The 21,507-nt window shown below is 46.9% G+C and overlaps 3 protein-coding genes across 5 annotated transcripts; 1 reads left to right on the forward strand and 2 right to left on the reverse strand.

The window, feature by feature from the left end:
- The first annotated feature begins 924 nt into the window (after positions 1–924).
- On the forward strand, positions 925–6,699 carry LOC108553891 (lysosome membrane protein 2). The gene is made up of 4 exons (XM_017908957.1): positions 925–3,367; positions 3,477–3,751; positions 4,137–4,392; positions 4,488–6,699. The coding sequence occupies exons 1-4, from the start codon at positions 2,705–2,707 to the stop codon at positions 4,842–4,844; spliced, it is 1,551 nt and encodes a 516-aa protein (XP_017764446.1). The 5' UTR covers positions 925–2,704; the 3' UTR covers positions 4,845–6,699.
- A 7-nt stretch (positions 6,700–6,706) lies between these two features.
- emp (epithelial membrane protein) lies at positions 6,707–15,994 on the reverse strand. 2 transcript variants are annotated; one of them, XM_017908955.1, is made up of 6 exons: positions 15,671–15,994; positions 9,927–10,264; positions 8,579–9,076; positions 8,219–8,417; positions 7,673–7,881; positions 6,707–7,145 (listed from the first exon to the last, which is right to left on the reverse strand). In XM_017908955.1, exons 1-6 carry the CDS (start codon positions 15,699–15,701, stop codon positions 6,888–6,890), a joined length of 1,533 nt encoding a protein of 510 aa, XP_017764444.1. In that variant the 5' UTR covers positions 15,702–15,994; the 3' UTR covers positions 6,707–6,887. The 2 variants fall into 2 exon arrangements, with proteins under 2 accessions (XP_017764444.1, XP_017764443.1); XM_017908954.1 differs by having other exon boundaries at positions 14,087–15,743.
- Positions 15,995–17,417: 1,423 nt separating this feature from the next.
- ND-49 (NADH dehydrogenase (ubiquinone) 49 kDa subunit) lies at positions 17,418–19,819 on the reverse strand. 2 transcript variants are annotated; one of them, XM_017908914.1, is made up of 5 exons: positions 19,656–19,819; positions 19,397–19,544; positions 18,779–19,227; positions 18,207–18,678; positions 17,418–18,013 (listed from the first exon to the last, which is right to left on the reverse strand). In XM_017908914.1, exons 2-5 carry the CDS (start codon positions 19,510–19,512, stop codon positions 17,608–17,610), a joined length of 1,443 nt encoding a protein of 480 aa, XP_017764403.1. In that variant the 5' UTR covers positions 19,513–19,544; positions 19,656–19,819; the 3' UTR covers positions 17,418–17,607. The 2 variants fall into 2 exon arrangements, with proteins under 2 accessions (XP_017764403.1, XP_017764402.1); XM_017908913.1 differs by having other exon boundaries at positions 17,430–18,013; positions 18,779–19,230; positions 19,656–19,808.
- Positions 19,820–21,507: the final 1,688 nt, after the last annotated feature.

The following is a 21,507-nucleotide window of genomic DNA, read 5'->3' on the forward strand; positions in this document are numbered from 1 at the left end:
TAGCTTCTATATTTCCTGTATCTAATGATTATTTATATTTTCGTTGACTTTCTGTATTAAATATGTTTGTTATAGGATACTATTTTTCTTGCATGCTATTCTTATGATTTTGTAATAAATATATACTAGCAGAAGAAAGCGTAAAAAATAAATTTTTTTATTAAGAAATTTTAGTTACATTTGTTTATTTACAATGTTTTCGTGTATATTTCATGCGAGGCATGCATACAAAATAAAGAATAGATTGAAAAAAAAAAAAATACTAAAACTATAGGAGAGAGAGCAGCAGCGAGAATCGAACCCAGGACTTTCTCGTCGGAGTTCTCAAACATTGCCGTGTCACTACGACTACAATCGAAACATGTAGGAAGTAAATAGATAAATATTTTCGTAATAAAAGTTTAATCGTAAATATCTGAAAAATTATTAGATAGTGGCGGCTATAATGATATATATTCTTGAACTGTATGACGATATCTATAAACCTGCAAAGTTTCAACTAAATCGGTGACCCGAAGGATTTGCACTCTCATTGTAAATCGTTCCGCGCATTAACCATGAACCCCTTAATTTCGGAATACGAGGAAACCGCCGTTGTCGACGTTGTCTACCAGTCGCATCGAAGACACGCGAGAACAAAAATGGAAATATCTCTGCCGGAGCAACCAGTAGTGTCGACCATTACACACCGAGACGTCGGATTCGAAGACACAACGAGAACGACGATACAGTTCACGTCGCAGTTTCTAGCCGATAGGTACGTAACGAGCGGAGTAGCGAAAGGAAGGAAAAATTCTCGGTTTACCAGCACCTCGACGACTATCGCTCGATACACAAAATTTCTTTCAACGTTCCGGATACGCGGAAAAACTTTCGTCTCGTTTCTCTGGAACCGTGGTCGACGCGATTGCTGGCAGAGAGGGAGAGAGAAAGAGAGAAAGAGAGAAAGAGAGAGCGGGAGAAAAATGGAAAAGCCCATGGTCGGTCAACTTTATACGGCTGGATCGACGCCCGAGCTGCTTATCTTTGCGAAACATCGTAAAGCGCTGTTTCGGAAGTCGGATATAGATATAGATATTTCTACTTTTGAGCACGACTGATTTTCCACGATTCGGCTGTATCGTTCGAACCGACTATACATCGGTATGTTTTTTAACGTGCATTTTATAGAAGTTGGAATTTATCGCAGGAAGGAAGAGGAACGATAAACGATTTCGCGAATAGCTTGCCGTACCGTGTAGAGATAGAAAGGAATGCGTGGTAAGGGTGGTAACGCGATTGCAGCAAACCGATAGTTTCGTTTGAAACTGGGAAATTCAGAGGCGCGTTTGGATACCGAGGAAAGGAAGAATGAACGCGAATGGAAGAGGCGAAAGAGTCGGGGATACGCTTAAACGCTTAGGCCATGTCAGCAGCCAGTTGGTTACGCAATCGCGTGGCGCATCGATAGAGCGGATAAAAATCGGAATTACGGCAGCGCGTATCGTACCGCACAAGCATCGTTACGTTTACGTATAAAAGCGAAATGATAAAAACGACGCGACTCGAGACATCGCATCTGAAACGGGTGAAAAGGGCATCTGCCAGTCACAACATACCGAACACGCTCGCGCGATAAATTCGAATCGGCATCGGTCGCGTCTCGTTACGTTACGTTTCGCGACGCGTATCGCGATCCGTCCTATCGTTGCACGATTTCAGATCGATCGAGTTATTTCCGTTGGATCGAATGGAATGGAATGTCCGAAAGCCGATGGTGAATTCTCTTGCGAGAAATTCCGGCGTCTTTCGTTCTGCTTATTCTTTCCCTTTCTCGTATCGCGCGCGCGAGAAACGTTTTACGACGCGTCGCAATGTTAACCCGACGGTGATACGGTTGATCGTTGGAGATTTTTCTCGTCTACCACCGATAAGCGATAGTATACGCTGGTTCGTAGGAACGTAGTAGTTCCTTCGCTGCAACTCGGCGCGATTTCATCTGGTGGATGGTCTGGTCGAAATTACCGCGCCGCGGCCGGATGTCACGTGTCGATGTCGCGAATCCAGACGTTGTTCGAACGAAGCAACCGAAGAAAGAAAATAGAAAAGGCGAAAAGAGAAGAAGGAAAGGGAGACGAGAGAAACGGGGGAGGTGAAAGGCGATGACGGGATCGGTGCGGGGCTGGTGCAAACAGGGAAACACGATCGCGTTTCTCGATCGCGGAGAAAAATGAGGAGCGTGGATCGCTGGAGGATTCGAGAAATGTCCCAAGTTTGGTGGCAAACGATAGGGTCATCGCGCCGCCATAGCGAGGTTATCGATGAATCGAGAAAAGGTGGGGAGATTTTTGTACGTCGTGGTCGTCGTGGTCGTCGTGGTCGTTCCGCGGAACTCAGTAGAGCGTCGAAAAGGCGCGGAAAACGGACAGAAGAGGAACAACGGAAGAGGAGGAAAGAACACGCGGGAAGTTGCTCGCTCGTGGAACGTTCATCGGGATCCAGAGATATTTCGAAGGAAGCGCACACACACACACACACACACGCGCGCATCTATACGGACGCATCTAATTGTACGCGTGCATAGGTGTATGCGTGTGTGTGCGCGCGCGTGCCTGCGTGCGTGTTTATACGTATAATCGGAGAGAATCGAAGAGAATCGAAGAGAATCGAAGAGAATCAAGGTGTAATCGTGACTGGAGAGACGAAAGAACGTGCAATCGGAAGAATGGAGAAGAAAAGTATAGCGCGGGCGATTCGAAAAAGTTTGGGCGTAAGAACGCAAAGGCAGCGAACGTTTTGGTCGTACGGGTTCCTCGCGTTGCTCAGTATCGCGATATTCGTACTGTTTTGGTGCACGAACGTGTTCCGTGACGCGATTCTGTCAAATCTGGCGCTACGAAACGGTACACCGTCCTTCTCGCTGTGGCAACGGCCACCGGTCGGCCTCGAAATCAAGGTCTACGTTTTCAATTACACGAACGTGCGCGAGTTCGAGAACGGTACCGCGAGCAAGTTGAAGGTGCAAGAGGTCGGACCGTTCGTTTATCGGGAAACTTTGAGCCGAGTGAACGTGCAACTGCACGAGAATCAGACGGTCACGTATCAAGAGAAGAGGAGCTTTCGATGGATCTCCGGGAAATCGGAGAACGAAAGGGTGATCGTACCGAACGTATCGCTCATTTCCACGCTTGCCTATTCCCGAAATCTCGTCTATCTGCTGCGAATCTGGCTCACGATATTTCTCTCCAAGATACGCGCGGAACCGTTTCTCGAATTGCCGGTCGGCCAATACCTATGGGGATACGAGGACGAGCTGTTCGAGATGGCCAAGCGATTCGCGCTGTTGGAGCAACCCGTGTCCAACGATAAATTCGGAATTCTCGCATTCGTACGTACCATCTTATCCTTTTCTCTCTCTCTCTCTCTCTCTCTCTCTCTCTCTCTCTCTTTTCTCGCGTCAACGCGTCTCACTTACCGTTCACGACGCGATTTTTCAGAAAGATGGCTTGAACCCGGATCGCATCACGGTACACACGGGGACCGACGATCTTCGAAATCTCGGGATGATTCAACGAATCAACGGCCTGGAGAATCATAAAATCTGGGGCGACGAGAAATGCGATCGGATTTACGGTACCGATGGTAGCATATTTCCACCGCACTGGATCCAACGAGCAAACTCCACCATCTATGTCTACGCTAAGGACTTTTGCAGACAATTGCCATTTCGTTACGATCGTCGCCACTTCTCCGACGGTATACCTACTTTAAGGTGAGCTCTTAACTCTTTGCTTTTTCCCACGCTTTCCCTCTCCCTCCCTCTCTATCTATCTACCCATCTACCCGTCTACCCATCTATCTACCTATCTCTCTCTCTCTCTCTCTCTCTCTCTCTCTCTTTCTTTCTCTTCCTAATTTTTTCTTCTCCTAATATCTCTTCCGTTCTTTTCCGTTCCTTTCCACTCTTGCCCCGCTTGCTCTTCTTGCCCCCCTCCCATCCCCGACGCCGATCATTCTCGTCCGTTTCCTTTCTTACGCACGGCTTACCCCCCGGCCGACTTCCCGTTTCTTCCTCTTCGGATCGAAAGAAATTTACTTAACGATTCGGAGACGAAAGTGTAGTCGCACGAAACGCTTCATCAGTCCAATGACCATAGGTACAAATTACCGAGCAACGTTTTTACATCGCCACGCAACAAAGACTCGTGTTTTTGCCCGAAGGAATCGTACGATTCGATCAACGTGAGAAGATGCCCCCCAGTCGGAACGTTCAACCTTTCAGCTTGCAAATTCGGGACACCGGTGCTCGTTTCTTTCCCTCATTTTTACTCGGGAGAAGAGTCGCTTTTCGAGAAAATCGACGGGCTGATGCCACGACAAGAACATCACGAAAGCTACATCGATCTTCATCCGGTAGGTAATCTGCACGCGCGTCGGCGTTCGTATTATCCCACGTGTAGGAAACGTCGCCACGAATCGATTATAAATTCCAAGCGCCTCTGTTTCAGCGTTTAGGCGTCACAGTTGGCACCGGTTTGAGATTTCAACTGAATCTCGAGGTACGAAAAGCGGTCGGCGTGCCCTTTTCCGGAAACCTCCAAGACGGTTCGATCCTACCTTTGATCTGGCTGGACGTCGGACTGGACGATATGCCCGAATCGATCCAACAGATCTTATATCGCAGTCATTACCTAGCCAACGCCATAGAAGCTGGATTCCAATGGTGTAGTCTGGTCGGTGCGGTTATCTCGTTCGGCGCTCTTTTCGCCGTCCTAAAAAAAGACGACCAATCGATCGATGCAAAGTCGGATTCCTCGAAACGTCATCGATCCGTCACCGATCGAACCGAACTCGATCCACTCTGAGCAACGATCCATCCACGCGCAACCTGATTTTCATCCGTTTCGTTTCTTGTCGCTTTTAACAAGAATACAACGCGTCAACCAGTTATCGGATCGTATCTTTGCCTATTCGCTTACCTCTTTTCTCTCTCTCTCTCTCCCTCCCCCCCCCTTTTTTTCTCTCATTTTTTTCTTCTCCTTTTTTCGTCGCCGTTTCGTCACGGAAAAATGCAGCGAAAAATGCAGCGAAAAATGCAGCGAAAAATAGTTTACGCGCAGGGATATAAATATCGATCGCGTGACTATGGAACGCGATTCCGATTATACGCGATAGATGGATCGTACGAGCATCGTTATATACCTGATTCACGTGCGGTCGATTGCGCCGTATTCGTGATAACGATATGCAAGGATACACGCATACGTGGACACGCGCGTGTGTATTCCGTACAATCGTCAGCGATCTTAGGAAGAAAAATCGCAACGTCTGCGCGCAAATGCAAACAAACGCAAACAAACGCAAAAGCTACAGGGTGACAGGTCAGCGTTGCAACCACGAGGTATGTTGTCGTTGCGTAGAAATAGTAGTAGAAGCAGCAACGATAGTAGTCGCGATAGTATACGCGTTTCGCGTTGCCTTTCTCCGCACACGACACACATCGATAACCTAGGTCGCATCGAACGACATCTTCGAAGAAGCGAGATAACAGATTCTGGTCTCGTAAACATTTTCGATTGCTCGTAAAATCAAACAGCGATTAGACTCGACGTACACAATTTTATTATTAATTTCCCCGACATGGTTCGAAATCATCTCGAATCGATCAGATTTCAAATCTATTTGGCTACTTTTTATTTTCGCTTCTTCCTCCACCTCCTGTTCGTACCACCTCTTCTAACCACCTCCTCTACACCCTCGCTATCCCCCCCTCACCTTTACCTCCCGTGCCGCTTCTCTTGCCCGTTCTTCACCTGCACCGTCATATCTTTCACCTCCGTCACCGGCCCCTCTCACCCTTTCCCCTGACTTTTCATCGTAAAAAACTAAATTCATCTAAAAACCTAACCGTAGGCTATCCTGAAGTAACGCGTTTACAACGAAATACATATAAACGAAGATATAATGAATAACAATAAAATCTCGATCGCCGTCAGGTTCGTCAAAGTCCGAGGACGACGACTATGACTTCGTACCGGGTCTCGCGCAACCGATCGAGAATCCGCTGGACGGAATAATATTTTTATGCACGGCCAAGAGAGGCGAGAGTGTCCCTCGATAGCCGATACGTGCACGCTCCTCGATCATCCATCATCGACCATCGATGAGTAATCGCGACCTCGTCGAACCGCGAAAAACTCGTTTCGCGGATACAAAATTCCTCGCGTATAATACCTGTCGCGTCGTCTCCTCGCCATTTCTCGCTTCGTTCCTTCTTCCTTTCGTTACCTCTCTATGCGCGCATCCGTAAACTCGCATGCTCGATACCTTGCTCTCATAGCTTTGCGCGCAGCATCTCGACCACCAGTGTCTCGCGCGGATAGTAAAAGCGCGAACGAAAGAAGAAGAAGAAGAAGAAGAAACGCCGAGTACCTGATCGGTATGTACAAAGAAAACGCGTGAAAGTCCTCGTAAAAGGCGAACGGTTATCGTTACGCGATACGAGAAATTCTCCTACCTCCCTCGGCGCCCGCTTCGTTTCCGACATTTCTCCGCGTATTTCCTATTCTTAAGGCAGTATAACGACGGTGACGCGCGCAACAATGTCGGCGAATGATAACGACGACGATAATAACAATCGTGATTCGCAAACGCAATGATCGTGTTCGTTTCTTCCTTGCTCGGCCTAATCGTATCTCGCTCTCACTCTCTCTTTCCAAAACTCTCTCTCTCTCTCTCTCTCTCTCTCTCTTTCTCGCTCTCTCGCTCTCTCTTTTCCTCGGTTTCTAGCCGTGTGAAAAAATTCCAGGGTGAAAGCATAACGCGTACAAAGGTCGACGTGAGTACGCGCGACTTCGCACGCTCGAGATCGAAAGGTATAGAAAGAGTCAACCGGTCAGCCAAATGGTTTACTTAGGATCCGATGAATTCTGGAAAGCCGGGTTCAGCTGACTGGTTTTGCCCGCAGTCGCGTTAGACGGCAACGGATTGCTGAGATGCAGTTTCTCCTGTCGTTTAGCGGCGCGTGCCAGCCAAAGGAGTGCCCCTATCAAAACGATCGCTCCTATCCCTGCCAAACCACCGGATACCGCTGCTCGAGCAACCGGCGGCACATCCACGGCCATTTTCATCAGGCTTCGCATCTCCTCCGGAAGTTCGTCGATGCCCTGCATAACGAAAGAAAGGAGCAAAGCATTATTAACCGTTTTGGTGGCCACCTAGCCGTCGGTCGCTAGGCGCTGATCGCGACACACACGCGATCGAAAAGATGGACAACTCCGGTGTGTTGAAGCGACGAGGTATCGAGACAACGAAACGGCGATGAAACGGCGATGAAACCGCGAGCGTGTATACTAAATTATCCACACGAACGGTCATTCCATCGAAATGAATCACGCGTCGAGGCGTCGAGGCGTCGAGGCGTCGAGGCGTCTCGTTACCGTCACGATTGTCCATTTGCCCGATGAGTATCGGCACCGTCGCTGCAGCGTCATTGGTACTGCCAGGGCCACAGCCACTGCCACCACCATTGCGCAACTGCCACCACCAGAGTGCTCTGCCATCGGTACTATTAATCGTGTGTATCGTAATCGGTTTCCAAACGCGATCGACCCATAGAGTGAAATACACCGAGTACAGTATCGATTAAGGCGAATTATAAACGGCAAACACGATAACCGACACGTATACTCACGTCCTCGAACCACATGATCGGAAAAACGATATCCGGAAACGAGGCGACTTGCTTGATGTCCCGCACCTGACTGACAGCCAAATTTATTTGAATTCTCGCTTTGGCTCTCAACGACGTACCCATCATCGGTTGGACGTCGATGTAGAATTGGTGTTTCTGTTCGACCGGTGGCGATATTCCGCTTACCGCTTCTCGAAGCGTAGGATCGGCTGAAAAGTCGTTAAAAACGGATACATTTACGGTTACCTGGTGGAGAATGAGAAAAGGACCGACAAGTTCTCAGCGCTCGGTTATAGCTCGCGAAAGCGAAAATTTCATCAACCGTATTCAAAACCGTATTCAACGCGTGGCGACGGTTTCCTCAATCGAGAAACGTTCTCACGGCGCGTCCGCCAGGCAGCGTCGAACGGATTCGTGTGCGAATTCGCGTGTAACAGCGAGCGAAAGATAGGAATGACGTGTGTGTTCGTGTGTGCGTGTGTGAGAGAGAGAGAGAGAGAGAGAGAGAGAGAGAGAGAGAGGTGAGGCACGAGTGTTGGATCTTACCGAGATAAAAATGAGGAAAACTTAGCAAGACCGGTGAATCGTATTGGCAGAGAGAGACGTTAAAGGTTCCCTCCGGAGCGCAGGGCGGACCAGCGGGGCAGAAGCATCGCTGCGATTCCAGTCTGCTCGGAGAAGCGAACGCGTCGTTGGCTGGCACGAACCTGTAACCGGGAACTCCTCCAGCGGTGATCACTTCTTCCTGAAACGAAGCAGATGAAAAGGAGGATGGCAAGAAGAGCGCGAGAAGAGCGCGAGAAGAGCGCGAGAAGAACCGCGTTGGATCGCGCTCGCGTTTTTATCCCCGCGGGGGCTATCTCGCGGCAACGGGCGACGATCTTAGAGAGGCTGCGCGCGTTTTACCTTAAACACCAAGGGCAATGCCCTGCAGAGATCCTTGTCGAAGATTTTCAGCACGGTCTGCTTGGTGATACGCGGAGGAAAAATGCTACCATCGCTACCAGCGATGCTGTCGCAGGCCGGAGCGGTCCAGTGGCCCAGACTGCTCTTTCCGTTCCATTTATCCAGCACACCGTATTTACCGATGTCTCCTTGCCCGGTAAAGATGGTAAACCAGTCAGGCATCGTTCCGTTTTTCCCGTACAACAGACCGAACTGATCGTACGGCAGCTTTTGCTCCTTCGGTACCACGTCCTTTGCCAACTTGAGCAAAGGATCCTCGTAGCCCCATAGCAATTGACCGATCGATACTTCGACGAATGGTTTTATTCGAAGAATGTCCATGATCGAGGCCATCGCCAGTCTCAGGAAACGCGCCGCGTGTTTAGACTGACTGGTGGCGGAAAGCATCGGCACGTTCGGAACCACGACCAAATCTTCCTCCGAGCCGGCAGACAGTTCCTGCAAATGTCCTTCCCATCATTACCATGTCTACCATACATCTTTCGCCTCCTTCCCTCGGTTTCGTCCACGCGTGCAACGCCGATCGAACATGGACCAAAACGGAATTGTTTACGCCGCTCTCTTACCACCGTTTTTTTCCTTTCCTGTACGCGAACGTTTCCGCGAGTGCGCGCGCTCGCACGCGCGTTTACAACGGACAAAGATATTGTTCGATCGTTCGCACTATCCGACGACCTATATTGTCTTTGTTACCCGCAACGGTAACAATACTGGGAAACTAGGAGTAACGCGTTCGCGTTGGCGCGCGCGCGCGCGCGCTCGCGGGCACTTCTCGCGAAATCGTGCCACGTCGACCGAACGTTACTCGTCGTTGGCGTACACCTTTGCGTTTAATTCACGGAAGCGCGTTGCTCCGCTATTACGATCTTACTCAACCGGCGTTGATCGTTACCAACCAACACACCGACCGGTTGCATCACATCGCGCGAACCGACTTACTTTCCGCAGCAGCCTTCTACGAAACGAGAAACCGCCACGCTGCTACCATCGCCACTCCTCGTCCCCTGCCCTATCTCCCATCTATCTCCGATCTATCTCCAACCTATCTCCGGCTTAATTCTATCTCTCTTCTTTTCTCTCTCAAACCTAACATCTTTTCCGTTTTTCCGTATCCTCGTATATTCCCGATATTTTTCTCTCTCCTTCCTTCGCTTCCGTTCTTCTCCATCGCGCCCGAGGCTGCGGATCATTTTTCACGCGTCTCGCTGCGAGACGCGAGCGCGACGCCAGCGCGACCAGACAACGAAGCGAGGAGTTACAATACGGATAGACAGGAGGAAAGGCTCACCGGTGCAAAAGTGTATCGCTTCTTCACTTTGTACGACACCGTGTCGTTCTCGTTGAATTTCACCTCGACTTTTTCCCACTGCTGCACGTACACGTACGGGCCGAGTTCTTCCAACGCTGGTTTCTCGCCGACGTTTAAAAATTCATCGGCGTTTGTCACGTTGTAGATGTAGACGCTCAATCGTGGCGACACTGGCGGCTCCCTCCACCAGTTGAACGTACGGCCGCCATCTCGCAGAGCGATCTCTCTGTTCAGCAAAATGTCGACCAATTTTGGGAAGACAGCCGCCAAAATTGCGGCCACGATGATCATTAGGGCCCCAGCGGCCATCGCTGCCCCTGCGATCGAAACCTGAGATTAATCACGCGTCGCCAACGCGCTTTTAACGATTACGTTGATGCAAACGCTGGAGAAACGGCTGGAGAAAAGCGGAAAGGAAGAGGGAAGGAAGAGGGAAGGAAGAGGGAAAGAAAGAAAGAATGGCCCTCGAGATGGCGTATATCGAGAGGGATATCGAGACGTTTTCGAAAGAAAAGGAAAAGACGATGCCGCGGTGAGTGAAGACGCGATCGATTTCGTCGCGCTTACCGCTCATCCTTCCACGATATCCTGCAATCGGACGATAAGCGGAGAGAAAGCGCGAATCGCGTAAACCTCGACGGCAAATTTTCCATCGCTGCGAAACCAATCGAATTCGGATCGAGTTTCGAGATCTCTCGGGAAAAGAGAGTCGATTACGCGGCTAGCAACGAAAAGCTGAACATCGTCGCGAAGCGCGCGTATCGCTCCCTAGAGCGTCGGTGTTAATTTTTTAATCACGTAACATGAAACAGAAGCGTAAATGGAACGAATCGTGACCTTCGGAACCAACCGTCCTACTTTTTTCATTTTCGTACACGCACAAGCTTGAATTCGTCATCGGAACCTAAACCTGGAAAACGACCTCGTGCCATTCGTCGATACCGTCGCGGGTCTGGCCAACGAACGAAACGGAAAGGAATCTCGCGGTGGTCGTCGACGACGGCGTCGACGGTGACAATGGGAAGAAAGACGCATTAGAAATGCGAGACACGATTTGCCGTGTCGCGGACGTCACCCGTTCGACCTTACAAAATCCTTGAAGATCGCGCGTATGTACGTAGCATCGGTGACCTCGCGAGACGAACTTTCGAGAAAAGACGAGCGTCGCGCGAAGCCCGCTCGACTAACGACTAACGACACCAAAGCCCGAGCGATTTCGAAAACGCGGTTTGAACCTCCGTTGGTTTTCGTTGGGAAAAAGAATGCGAGTAATCGAAACGCTTCGAGTGCGCAAATCCGGTATCCTGCGCTGTCAGCCGATGTGGAAATTCCAAGAAGACGGTCGACCGATTTACATCGCACGCCCGATTTCAGAGCAACCTGCGCGTTCGACCTTCGGATCCTTACCACCGACAAAATTCATCTCCTTCGTTCGATCCAACCACAACACCCTCGTACTCGCCTCGTCGTAGGGGTTAGAATTCCGCAACGAAGGTCGCGCCACGAGATCCGATTTCATCGTAAACGCGAACAATCTCCGTCGGACATTTAGTGTCTTTCGCCACTGGTCATCGATTTGCAAAACGTAAACCGGTTTGCTCGATAACGCGAAATGCGCGAAAGGGGATGATGAAAGCGAAAAAAGATAGCGTTCCAAGCTCACGCGTCACGTAGATTCTTGCGTAATCAGTGATTTGGTAATAGACAGACATGAAAAATACCGACGACGATGACGACGAGGACGAGGACGAGGACGAGGACGAGGACGAGGACGAGGACGAGGAGGAAAAATCACGTTCCGACCAAATGAAATGGCGTGGACAGCGAAACGAAACGAGATGGTTCATTCGTTTTCGTCTACATAGTTGTCGCGTACACGCTGTATCACGATTTTACGCGTACATACGTATACTCGGTTTTACGTCATCGACATCGGGGTTTCGTGGTCGGTCCGTTTCTAAAATTTTCAATCACCTCCAACGTATCCCTCGATGGAGCACGAAGGCTTAGGTGAAAGCGCAATGACGCGAAGCTCCGGTCAACGAGTCCCGCGTACACGAAACGCGTATCGAGACACGGTATCAAACGCGTACATTCGAGCATTGGTTTACGCAACTGGCAAAATCGAGGCGAGAATGGAATTTCGTAGGTCGCGTTCCACGAGAGCGGTTAGCGCGAGTAACGTGCCGTCGCTGCCGAGTAAGTCGTACGCGAGAGTCGATCTCGCGCGACTCCCTTCGATCGCACCGTTCTCTTTTCAACCGCTCGCGCCAATCCGTCGGCCAATCTCGTCCGACCGACGGATTTGCACGCGAACGCGATGCCGAACGCGATGCCGAACGCGATGCCGATTCCAGTATCTTTCCGTTCCCATCGTCTTCCTCGTTCAGGGGAATAATGCTCGGTAAGGGCGGTCGATATACCATCCGACGTATCGACCAGTCGTGCGCGAAACCTACCTGTCGCTCTCTCCCTTGCCGCCACCGACGCCGCCGCCATCCGCGCCGATATTATACGTATTAATTGGAAAGCGATGCAACCGACGTTCGCTCGATCGACCGCTACACCGTGTATCGCGATCACGCGATCACGCGACCACGCGTACAAATTGCAACCAACTCCGTTCCTGCGTTCCTCGGCTTTTCTTCGGCTCTCCTTCGGCTCTCTATACGCATTCCATTCGCCGACAGAAACCTCTACCTTGCCCGTTTCAGCTACACACGGTAGCGTTGTATCGCGAGGAAATCGATCGACGATAGTAGGAAACGATCGTGCGAGTAGGAATATCGGTGGGTCGAGGCCCGATGAAACCGGGCTGCTTGCCTCGCTCGGCGAAAGCTCGATAGAGAATCGAGAATCGTGCGAGAATCGTCATCTTCCGTCCAACGTGCGTAACCGGCTTCGATTCCGAAACGCCAAACCTATATACTTACCTACGCATACTAACCGGCAATTACTCGCGATTATATAAGGTCGTACGCTTCCTGCTCTTACTCGGAACGTTTCACGCCTAACGCCAACCAAACCAACTGCTGCGATTCCACCGCGATTAACCACCTTCCGTCGCCGCTTCTAACAGGGCCCTTCTTTTTTTTCTTTCATTTTACTTTTCCCAGGGAACCACGGCATTTCGCGGACTCGTATTTTTCTCTTCTGCCACGAACGTTCGCCGCGCTCGTTGCAGAATTCCGTGCACGCCGAGCAGAAATTATGTCGGGAAAATTGCATAACTGGTCGATCGACGCTGCAAACGAGTCGATGATGACCCCGGAATCGAACACAGGTAAAACCCCCCACCTCCTCAAACCTCATCCCAATCATCTTTCCACATTTTCCTCCTATCGCCTTGTTCTTCCTTATAATGGTAGCAAAGTTCATTTTCCGATACAAGAATAATATCCGTAGGCTATGCGATTACGAGGCGCCTTGTTTTCTCCATTTTCTTGTCGATCGTTCTTTCTATTCACCTCACGATTCTATCGATTCCCCCCCCGCTCTCTCTCTCTCTCTCTCTCTCTCTCTCTCTCTCTCTCTCTCTCTCTCCCCCTCGCCACTCTAACCTAACCTTTTTCTCTCCTTTTTCACGCCTATATCCCTTTTGGCCAATTTTCCCTGCCTCCTCGTTATCTTCTTTTCCTCCTTCCCCTTCTTTCTCTTTCTCTGCTCTATCCGCGTCTAAACGTATACGCATCCATACGTACGGGTATAATGGAAGGAGATGTAAATCGGTGCGAAACTCGCGTTCGAAACTCCCGGTCTTGGAGTGAAAGTAGACGCTGGCTCGTATTCGCGCTCGACAGATTTTTATCGTTCCGATCGATTTTCGTTGGAAATAATTTTTGTCGCGACGCGGCCTAACGCAGACAAGTACCGACGCGACCAGTGCGGCGCAATGCGATGAATCATCGCGAGCTACGCGTACGAGATGGCACGATCGTCGAATTGAATTAAAAACGCACCGAGCGTGACGTTCGTGGCACCGGTAACGTCTTTAACGATTCTCGTTAACGTACCACTACTCGCCCGTACGCAAACGACATCGCGCGAATAACCAATCAATCGCGTCTTTCGTCGATCCTTCAGTTACCTCCGTTCCAAACTTTTCCACCGTAAACCTTACTTTGTCCCTCGTTACTTACACCATCGCTTCAGGAATCCTCCCTGCAGTTTTGCACAGATCCCACGATGTACTCTCATCTTTATCGCGCTCCGCTACCCTCGATTTAACTCGATTTTTCCTTTCCTCTCCTATTCTCCTCCCTCTTTCTTCCACCGCTTTTTCTTCTCCTTTCCAACTTTTATTATCACTCGATCTTGCCCCCTCTTTGCCAGCAAACAATCACCGAAACTTGAACCTCGATCCAATTACTACGCTTATTTTTCACTCGAGTCTCTTCCCGTTGATCATCCGCTTTTCGCGCTACTTTTTCTCCCTCAACCGATTCACTACTGCCTTTCTTCCCCAACTTATCCACTATTTACCCCTCTTTTTCTCCTCTTCTTTCTATCCTTTCCTTTGCTATCTCTCCTTTCTCTCCTTTCTCTCCTTTCTCTCCTTTCTCCACTTCTCACGTCCTCGCTTTCCTTCTCCCCCTAATCTTCCTTCTAGTTTTGCTTCTTGTCCTCGTCCTCGTCCTCGTCCTTGTTCCCGTTCTTCTCACCCACGTCGTCGTCTTCGTTCTCGTCTTCGTTACCGCAGTTGCTGTCACTGGCGATGTAATTGACGCCGTCGTCGCGGTCGTCGTCGTAGTCGTCGTCGTCGTCGTCGTCGTCGTCGTCGTCGTTGTCTTTGCGGTCGTCGTAATATTCGTCGTCGCCGTTGCCGTTGCCGCTGCGATTGTCGTCGTAAGTGTCCTTGTCGTCGTCTTCGTGGTCGTCGTCGGCGTCGTCGGCGTCGTCGGCGTCGTCGTCGTCGTCGTCGTCGTCGTAGTAGTAATAATGAGAACTAATAGTAGCAGTAATACAAGTTAGTAGTAGTAGTAGTAGTAGTAGTAATGGTTGTCCTCGTCGTCGTCGTGGTGGCGGTGCTGTTGTCTTTCACGTTAACGTTATTTGATCGCGATCCTTCCCGTAGACGCGAATAAGAGACGAAAGGCGGCGGCGGTACGAGGAACGACGAAAAGGAGAAAGTCTATTCTCCTTTCCAAGCGACAAGTGTGCCACTGGCCGTACGTCGCCAATGAACAAACGATACTACTCCGTTACACACGGTAGACGATCTGACGCGGTCAAACGACGATTCACCTTTCTCCAGGCAACCAGTAAACATGCGTCTTTGCGCCGATGATAGTTTCGATCACCGCACGACCAACGGTAAACTCAATCACGACCGATACCTTCTTCGTTCTTCGACCAACGTCACTCGATCCACTCTTGATCATGTACGTTCAAATATGTGCTTCGGCTCTCAACTTCTTCCGCCAACTCGTTCGTCGAACGCGAAAGAGCGCGTGCGCGCGCGCGCGCGCGCTTCCGATCAAGACGGCCAAACGCGAGCGAGCAGATCGCGCTCCTACGATCCAGCTTCGATCCTTCTTACCGATCCTACCGTTTCTCCCCGACTTACGATCCCGTGCTAATCGCCAACGAGACTAAAACTACCAACAGCATTTGCCACGAAACCAAGCGAAAATATGTTACACCGTGTTCTGTCAACCGTTCACTGCGAGATCAGTTGAAACACTACGCGACAGACGACCCGACCAACGCTACTACTCTCTTACCGTTCTCCACTGCATCCTCAACAGCAAGCATGCGGTTCAGGTGAACGATTTATCATTGCCCCACTCCTCCTTTTCCACTTCTCCGTTCCACTTCTTCCTTCTTCGTTTCTTCTCCATTCATCCACTCTTTCTTTCGTTTCTCCACACGCTTTCCGCTCCACACTCCTTCGTGCCTGCCGTCGCCTTCACCTTCGCCTCCACCCTCCACCTCTTTTCTGTCTTTACGTCTCGCCCACATTTATCCCCACTCCACCATAACCTCTACCGCCATATTTACCAACCCATTTCTATCTTTTTTACCTTTCTCTTCCTTCCTTCCTTCCTTCCTTCCTTCCTTCCTTCCTTCCTTCCTTCCTTCCCTCCTTCCCTCCGTCCTTCCTTCCCTCCCGCGCCACTTAGCTTATCCTTCTTCATCCCTGCGTTTCTCTTCCTTTCTCATTCTACCTTTCAACTCTACACTACCGTCTCTATACTCTTCTTTCCTTCCTTCCTTTCCTCTTCCCTCTCTTCTTTCTTTTCACGTGCGCCATCTACCACCTGTTCGTCCTATACATAATCCTAACCGATCTACTTTGCCCATTGCCACTGTTATTTACCCTACCAATATCATTCGCTCTCCCTACAACAACTTGTCCATCATCGCTGGCCCATATCTTCCCCGCTTCTCGTTATTCCTCGCAACCCTCTTTTATCTCTTTTCGTCTTTCTTTTCACAATCTTTTCTATCCAAACCAGTCTTATTCTTCTAATTTATATCTCCCATCGCCATCCTTATCCTCTGTCTGTCCTTACCTACTTTTATTCGCAGCAAAATCCTACCTCTTCGATCCCCAACTTAATTGGGCAAGCACGTATCGTGATAAGGAGAACGCGACAATTTTCTTTTCCTGTTTCTTTTTTTTCTTTTTTTTTTTTTCTCCATCGACACGCCCAGCTCTAACTGTCTTTTATGCTTGCGTGTACAAGAAATCAGCAATGTAATTATACAGGTAATTATATAGATAATTTATAGGTAATTTATAGGTAATTTATAGGTAATTATATAGGTAATTATACAAATAATAGTTGATCGTCTAGTAATGTTTACGAAAGTTAAACAGCTAGACGAAAAGATGATGGAATTTTGTTACAATATTGTGCAAGCGTGCGTAGGAAGCAGAAAGGGATAGCAGGCTAAAAATTGCGCGTGAACAACGGCAGAAGCGACACAAAGCGTTCGCGGTGCGAATGAATATGTAATTGCCGTTGTGTAATTCTATAACACGTGCTTTGCCCTTGCTCGCGGCACCATGGGGTCAGGGGATAACGAGGGACCTTGACCCATACATTGAAAACTAATCCCTGTAATTTCGTGGAAATTGAAAGACATTTCCGGACATCTCGGACAACCTGCAAGTGACCCTCATAATGTTAGATTGTTCGTAAAGTCGTGTTTGTAATATATATATATATATTACATAATCTCCAGCCAGACATTGTTCACGCTATGATCAACACACAGCGCAACAACTACGTTGTATAGTAGCGTGTGCGCAGGCCAAAGGTACACTTTTTCCGCTTCTTCGTCCTTCTTAATTTCCTACTCTAATCCTCTTCATCTACCAACGAACCTCCATGGTTCGGCATGTCTCCATGCAACATCGTGACAAGAGAGCAATCTATCACCGCGGGTAAGGATAAAAAGCCAACATACTACGAAACAATTTCATCTAAACGGTAACAAATACGCTTTATTTTATTTTTTATCTTTTTTTTTTTTCTTTTTTTCTCTCGTTTTTTCCAATTTTTTTCCTCTTTCTCCTTCTTTTTTTCATCTACACAAATATATACGTATCTTCAGTGGATTCGCACACAAACGAAAATGAAAGACGCGGTATCCACGAGATTTTCTACGTGTCGAGTAGATTCTGTGGATCGGTGAAAACGAAACAGACAAGTTATCTATCTATTTCACCGAATACCACATCCAAAGTACCGATAATTGCTACGACATCAGCTAGCAAACATTTAGGACCCATGTGACGTAACGCTGACAAATGGGCGAATCCCGGTGCTTTGATTTTGCATCTGTAAGGTTTACTACTACCATCGCTTACGAGATAAACACCAAATTCACCCTTCGGTGCCTCGATCGCGGTATATGTCGTTCCAGGAGGCACTTGAAAGCCTTGACTGTACAATTTGAAATGATGTATCAGCGCCTCCATGCTCGTTTTCATTTCTTCCCTTCTAGGCGGTACGATTTTTGCGTCATCGATTCGAACTTCGCCTTCCGGCATTTGATTCAAACACTGATAAATAATTCGCATCGATTGACGCATCTCTTCCATGCGGCAAACATACCTATAAAGATAGACCCTGTTATATAATGATAAGTCATGTGTGAGATATCAAACGATAATTTACGAAAAAGAAAATCGCTTTGTCAGAGGAAAACTACCCGTCAAACTAAACTATCCGCTTCCCCGACCAAACATTTATTTCTTACTGACACTTTTTCTTTTTTTTTTTTTCTTTTCTTTTCCATTTCTATTACCTATCATAGCAGTCTCCATTTTCACCAACTGGAACGTCAAATTCGACCAAGTCGTATGCATCGTACGGGGTCTTCTTTCTCAAATCCCATTTGATTCCAGAACCCCTTAACATTACACCACTGAATCCCCAATCTAACGCCTGCTGTACAGTCACCGTTCCAATGTTCTTTGTACGCCCGATCCATATTCTGTTCTCTGACAGCAAATCCTCTACTTCGTCTAATCGTGCCGTGAATTTCGTGCACCATTCGTATATATCGTCCATTAAACCCAACGGCATATCCAAAGAAACACCTCCAGGACGAATATAAGCAGCATGCATGCGGGCACCGCTCACGCGTTCATAAAATTCCATTAGTTTTTCTCTTTCCTCAAACAACCAGAAAAACGGCGTCAGGGCACCGATATCAAGAGCGTGTGTTCCAACTTGCATTAAGTGATTCAGTATTCTTGTAATCTCCGCGAACAAAGCTGAAACACATGGAAATCTTCAACCGATGAAACGCTAATCCTTTGACTGTGTATCCCATCTATCAAATTTTACCATAATCCGCAAATGTCGATTGCTTACTTCTAATATATTTTGCTCGCAAGGGCACTTCGATGTTCAATAATTTCTCAATGGCCATAGAAAAACACTGCTCGTTGCACATCATTGAAACATAGTCTAAACGATCAAAGTATGGTAAAGCTTGCATATACGTTTTATATTCGATTAACTTCTCTGTTCCCCTATGTAACAGCCCTATATGAGGATCTGCGCGATGAACGTACTCTCCATTCATCTCTAGTATCAATCGTAATACTCCATGCGCAGCTGGATGTTGAGGACCAAAATTAATGGTTACCATTCGCAATTCTGATTCCTCTAGCATTGCCCTGGTCACCAGTTGGTTCCAGTTTTGATGATGAGAAAAAATCCACTTTTGTTCCTCTTCTACAATATGTCGGGCCCCATCGGTAGCAGCACTGTGTCGAAAGTCTTCCATGCTGGGATACCATCTATGCGCACCACGTCGACTACTAAAATATATCCACATTTCTTATATATCCTTAATTACTAGTAATTACTATACATTCTTAATTACTACGATCGAAAAAATTATTCTTTATATGTTATGACACCGTTATATAACCAAATACATACGTGACATTTTCATCATTTCAAATCCAATTACGTTAACCTCACCTTTCGACATTGTACAAAACTGCTGTCTTGTTGGCGGTAATAATTCCTTTCTCGATCCATCCTCCGTTTAATGTCTTATAGGAACGGAGGAAATGTCCCATCACTCTGACAGCCATTTTACTTCCAATGGCACCGCTTTAGTCTAACACTGAAAACACACTCTTCACTTATACTTTCTCGCCTTCCCCTTCGTTTCTTATTTTACACATATAATATTAGTCTTATTACTATTACTATTATTGTTGTTATAATTAACTACCATTAATCAACGATTCAACCACCGCCTTCCTGCCAACATTCTCTAAATTGTTCCAATCTACGCTATTCTCGATCCTTTCGAGTCCCTTTAAATCGATTCAACTCGATTCAACGCAAATCAATACCTTCACTTAACAGAACGTTGCTTCGTACAACAGTGTGGCAACTGTTGCACATTACCTATCGCGCACTCTCGTGGTTACTTTTTGCTTCTTCGCTTTGTCCAATTGCTTTACGTTATATGTTACATACCTTATTTACACTTTCGTTTAGATGATAATTATAACAATACTTTCATGTATACCTTTGTAATAAAATAAGTTACGTATGCAATATAAATGCAATATATAACATTATATCCTATATAAGTATCTATGAACTTATTCATTCTAGATTGCAACCAACACCGAAATTAAGATATACTGAATTTGATATTCCCATGAAAGATGAACGCATCTTCTAAATACAAACTTGTCCAGTTTAACAAAGGAAAAGAGATATATAGATATATAAATAGAGAGAGAGAGAGAGAGAGAGAGAGAGAGAGAGAGAGAGAGACAGAGAGACAGACAGACAGACAGACAGACAGACAGACAGAGGTGGGAGGAGCAGACAGAAAGAGAAATAAACATATATTTATACACGTTCCTTTCCTATGCAAATGTGATATCGATATTGAAAAATTATAAATGTTGAAAATTATCTATCGTTATAATAAGTATAGAACATTTTGCCAATGAAACATTAATATACGAGACAAAAGATATCATTTAAAGTTAAAATTAAAAGCAGTCAAAAAATAATAATTGGAATCGTAGAATCGTATATTATGACTTTAGGTACAAGCCACAAGGCTTGTGTAGTTATCGATGTGAACACGAATTTAGATTATTGGACGAACTCGTGCACGTTACACGATATATGATCGATATATAAAAATGAATTTGGTATTATGGTATTTTTATATTCTACGATATATCTCAATCGATATTATCAAGAAACATTTTTCTTTTCTTTTTTTCGCATCTAGTAAATACAATAATCAAACAATAATTACTAGAAATATTTGCAATTTATCATTCACCTGTTACGTACATACATATACACATTTTTATACATCTACATATTTGTTTCGTTTATAATAAATTCATCGTTAATTTCGTTGTATGAAGAAAGAAAAAAAGAACAAGAAAAAACAAACGAGGAAAATAATATACATAAAGATTAACATACGCTGTTAAATACTCGAGTTTATATTCGTAAAATATTTGCAATTTTTATACTGATGTAACGATTGCCAATACTCTGTTACGGGTTATCATATTGAGGTCGCTATTTTGAATCTAGAACAAGATAGGTTAAGATGAGGTAGTTAAGTATGAATCGACGTCATACTATCACCTGCCAAAATTCCATACGCTGCAGTTTCGTAGCCAATCATGGTATATATCTGTGTCGGCGTGTAGGTTACATCTTTTTTACATTTATACGTTTTTTATCGAATATACATACGGAATCGTATTGTTCTACTTCTTATTCCTTCTATTGCCTTTTATCCATTTCAGTCCATCCGTTCCGTTTCATTTCGTTTCATTCCATTCCATTCCATTCCGTTTCGTTTCATTCGGTTTGCTTCCGTTCCGTTCCGTTCCGTATCGTGCCGTGCCGTTCCATAATTGAACAGCATGGTTTCCGCGAATTTTATCCGCAAGAGATTTCGTGTACGGAATTTAGAGTAAACAATAGAATCGAGGAAAAATAAATGAACAAAACAAACATGGACTCGTTACCCGTGAAACGAGACCATTATTTTATTCATAAGGTACCTATATACAATACAATTCGTTCTTTAT

The sequence above is a fragment of the Eufriesea mexicana genome, unplaced genomic scaffold (genome assembly GCF_001483705.2).
Source record: "Eufriesea mexicana isolate 0111107269 unplaced genomic scaffold, ASM148370v2 scaffold13881, whole genome shotgun sequence".
Taxonomy (NCBI): Eukaryota; Metazoa; Arthropoda; class Insecta; order Hymenoptera; family Apidae; genus Eufriesea; species Eufriesea mexicana.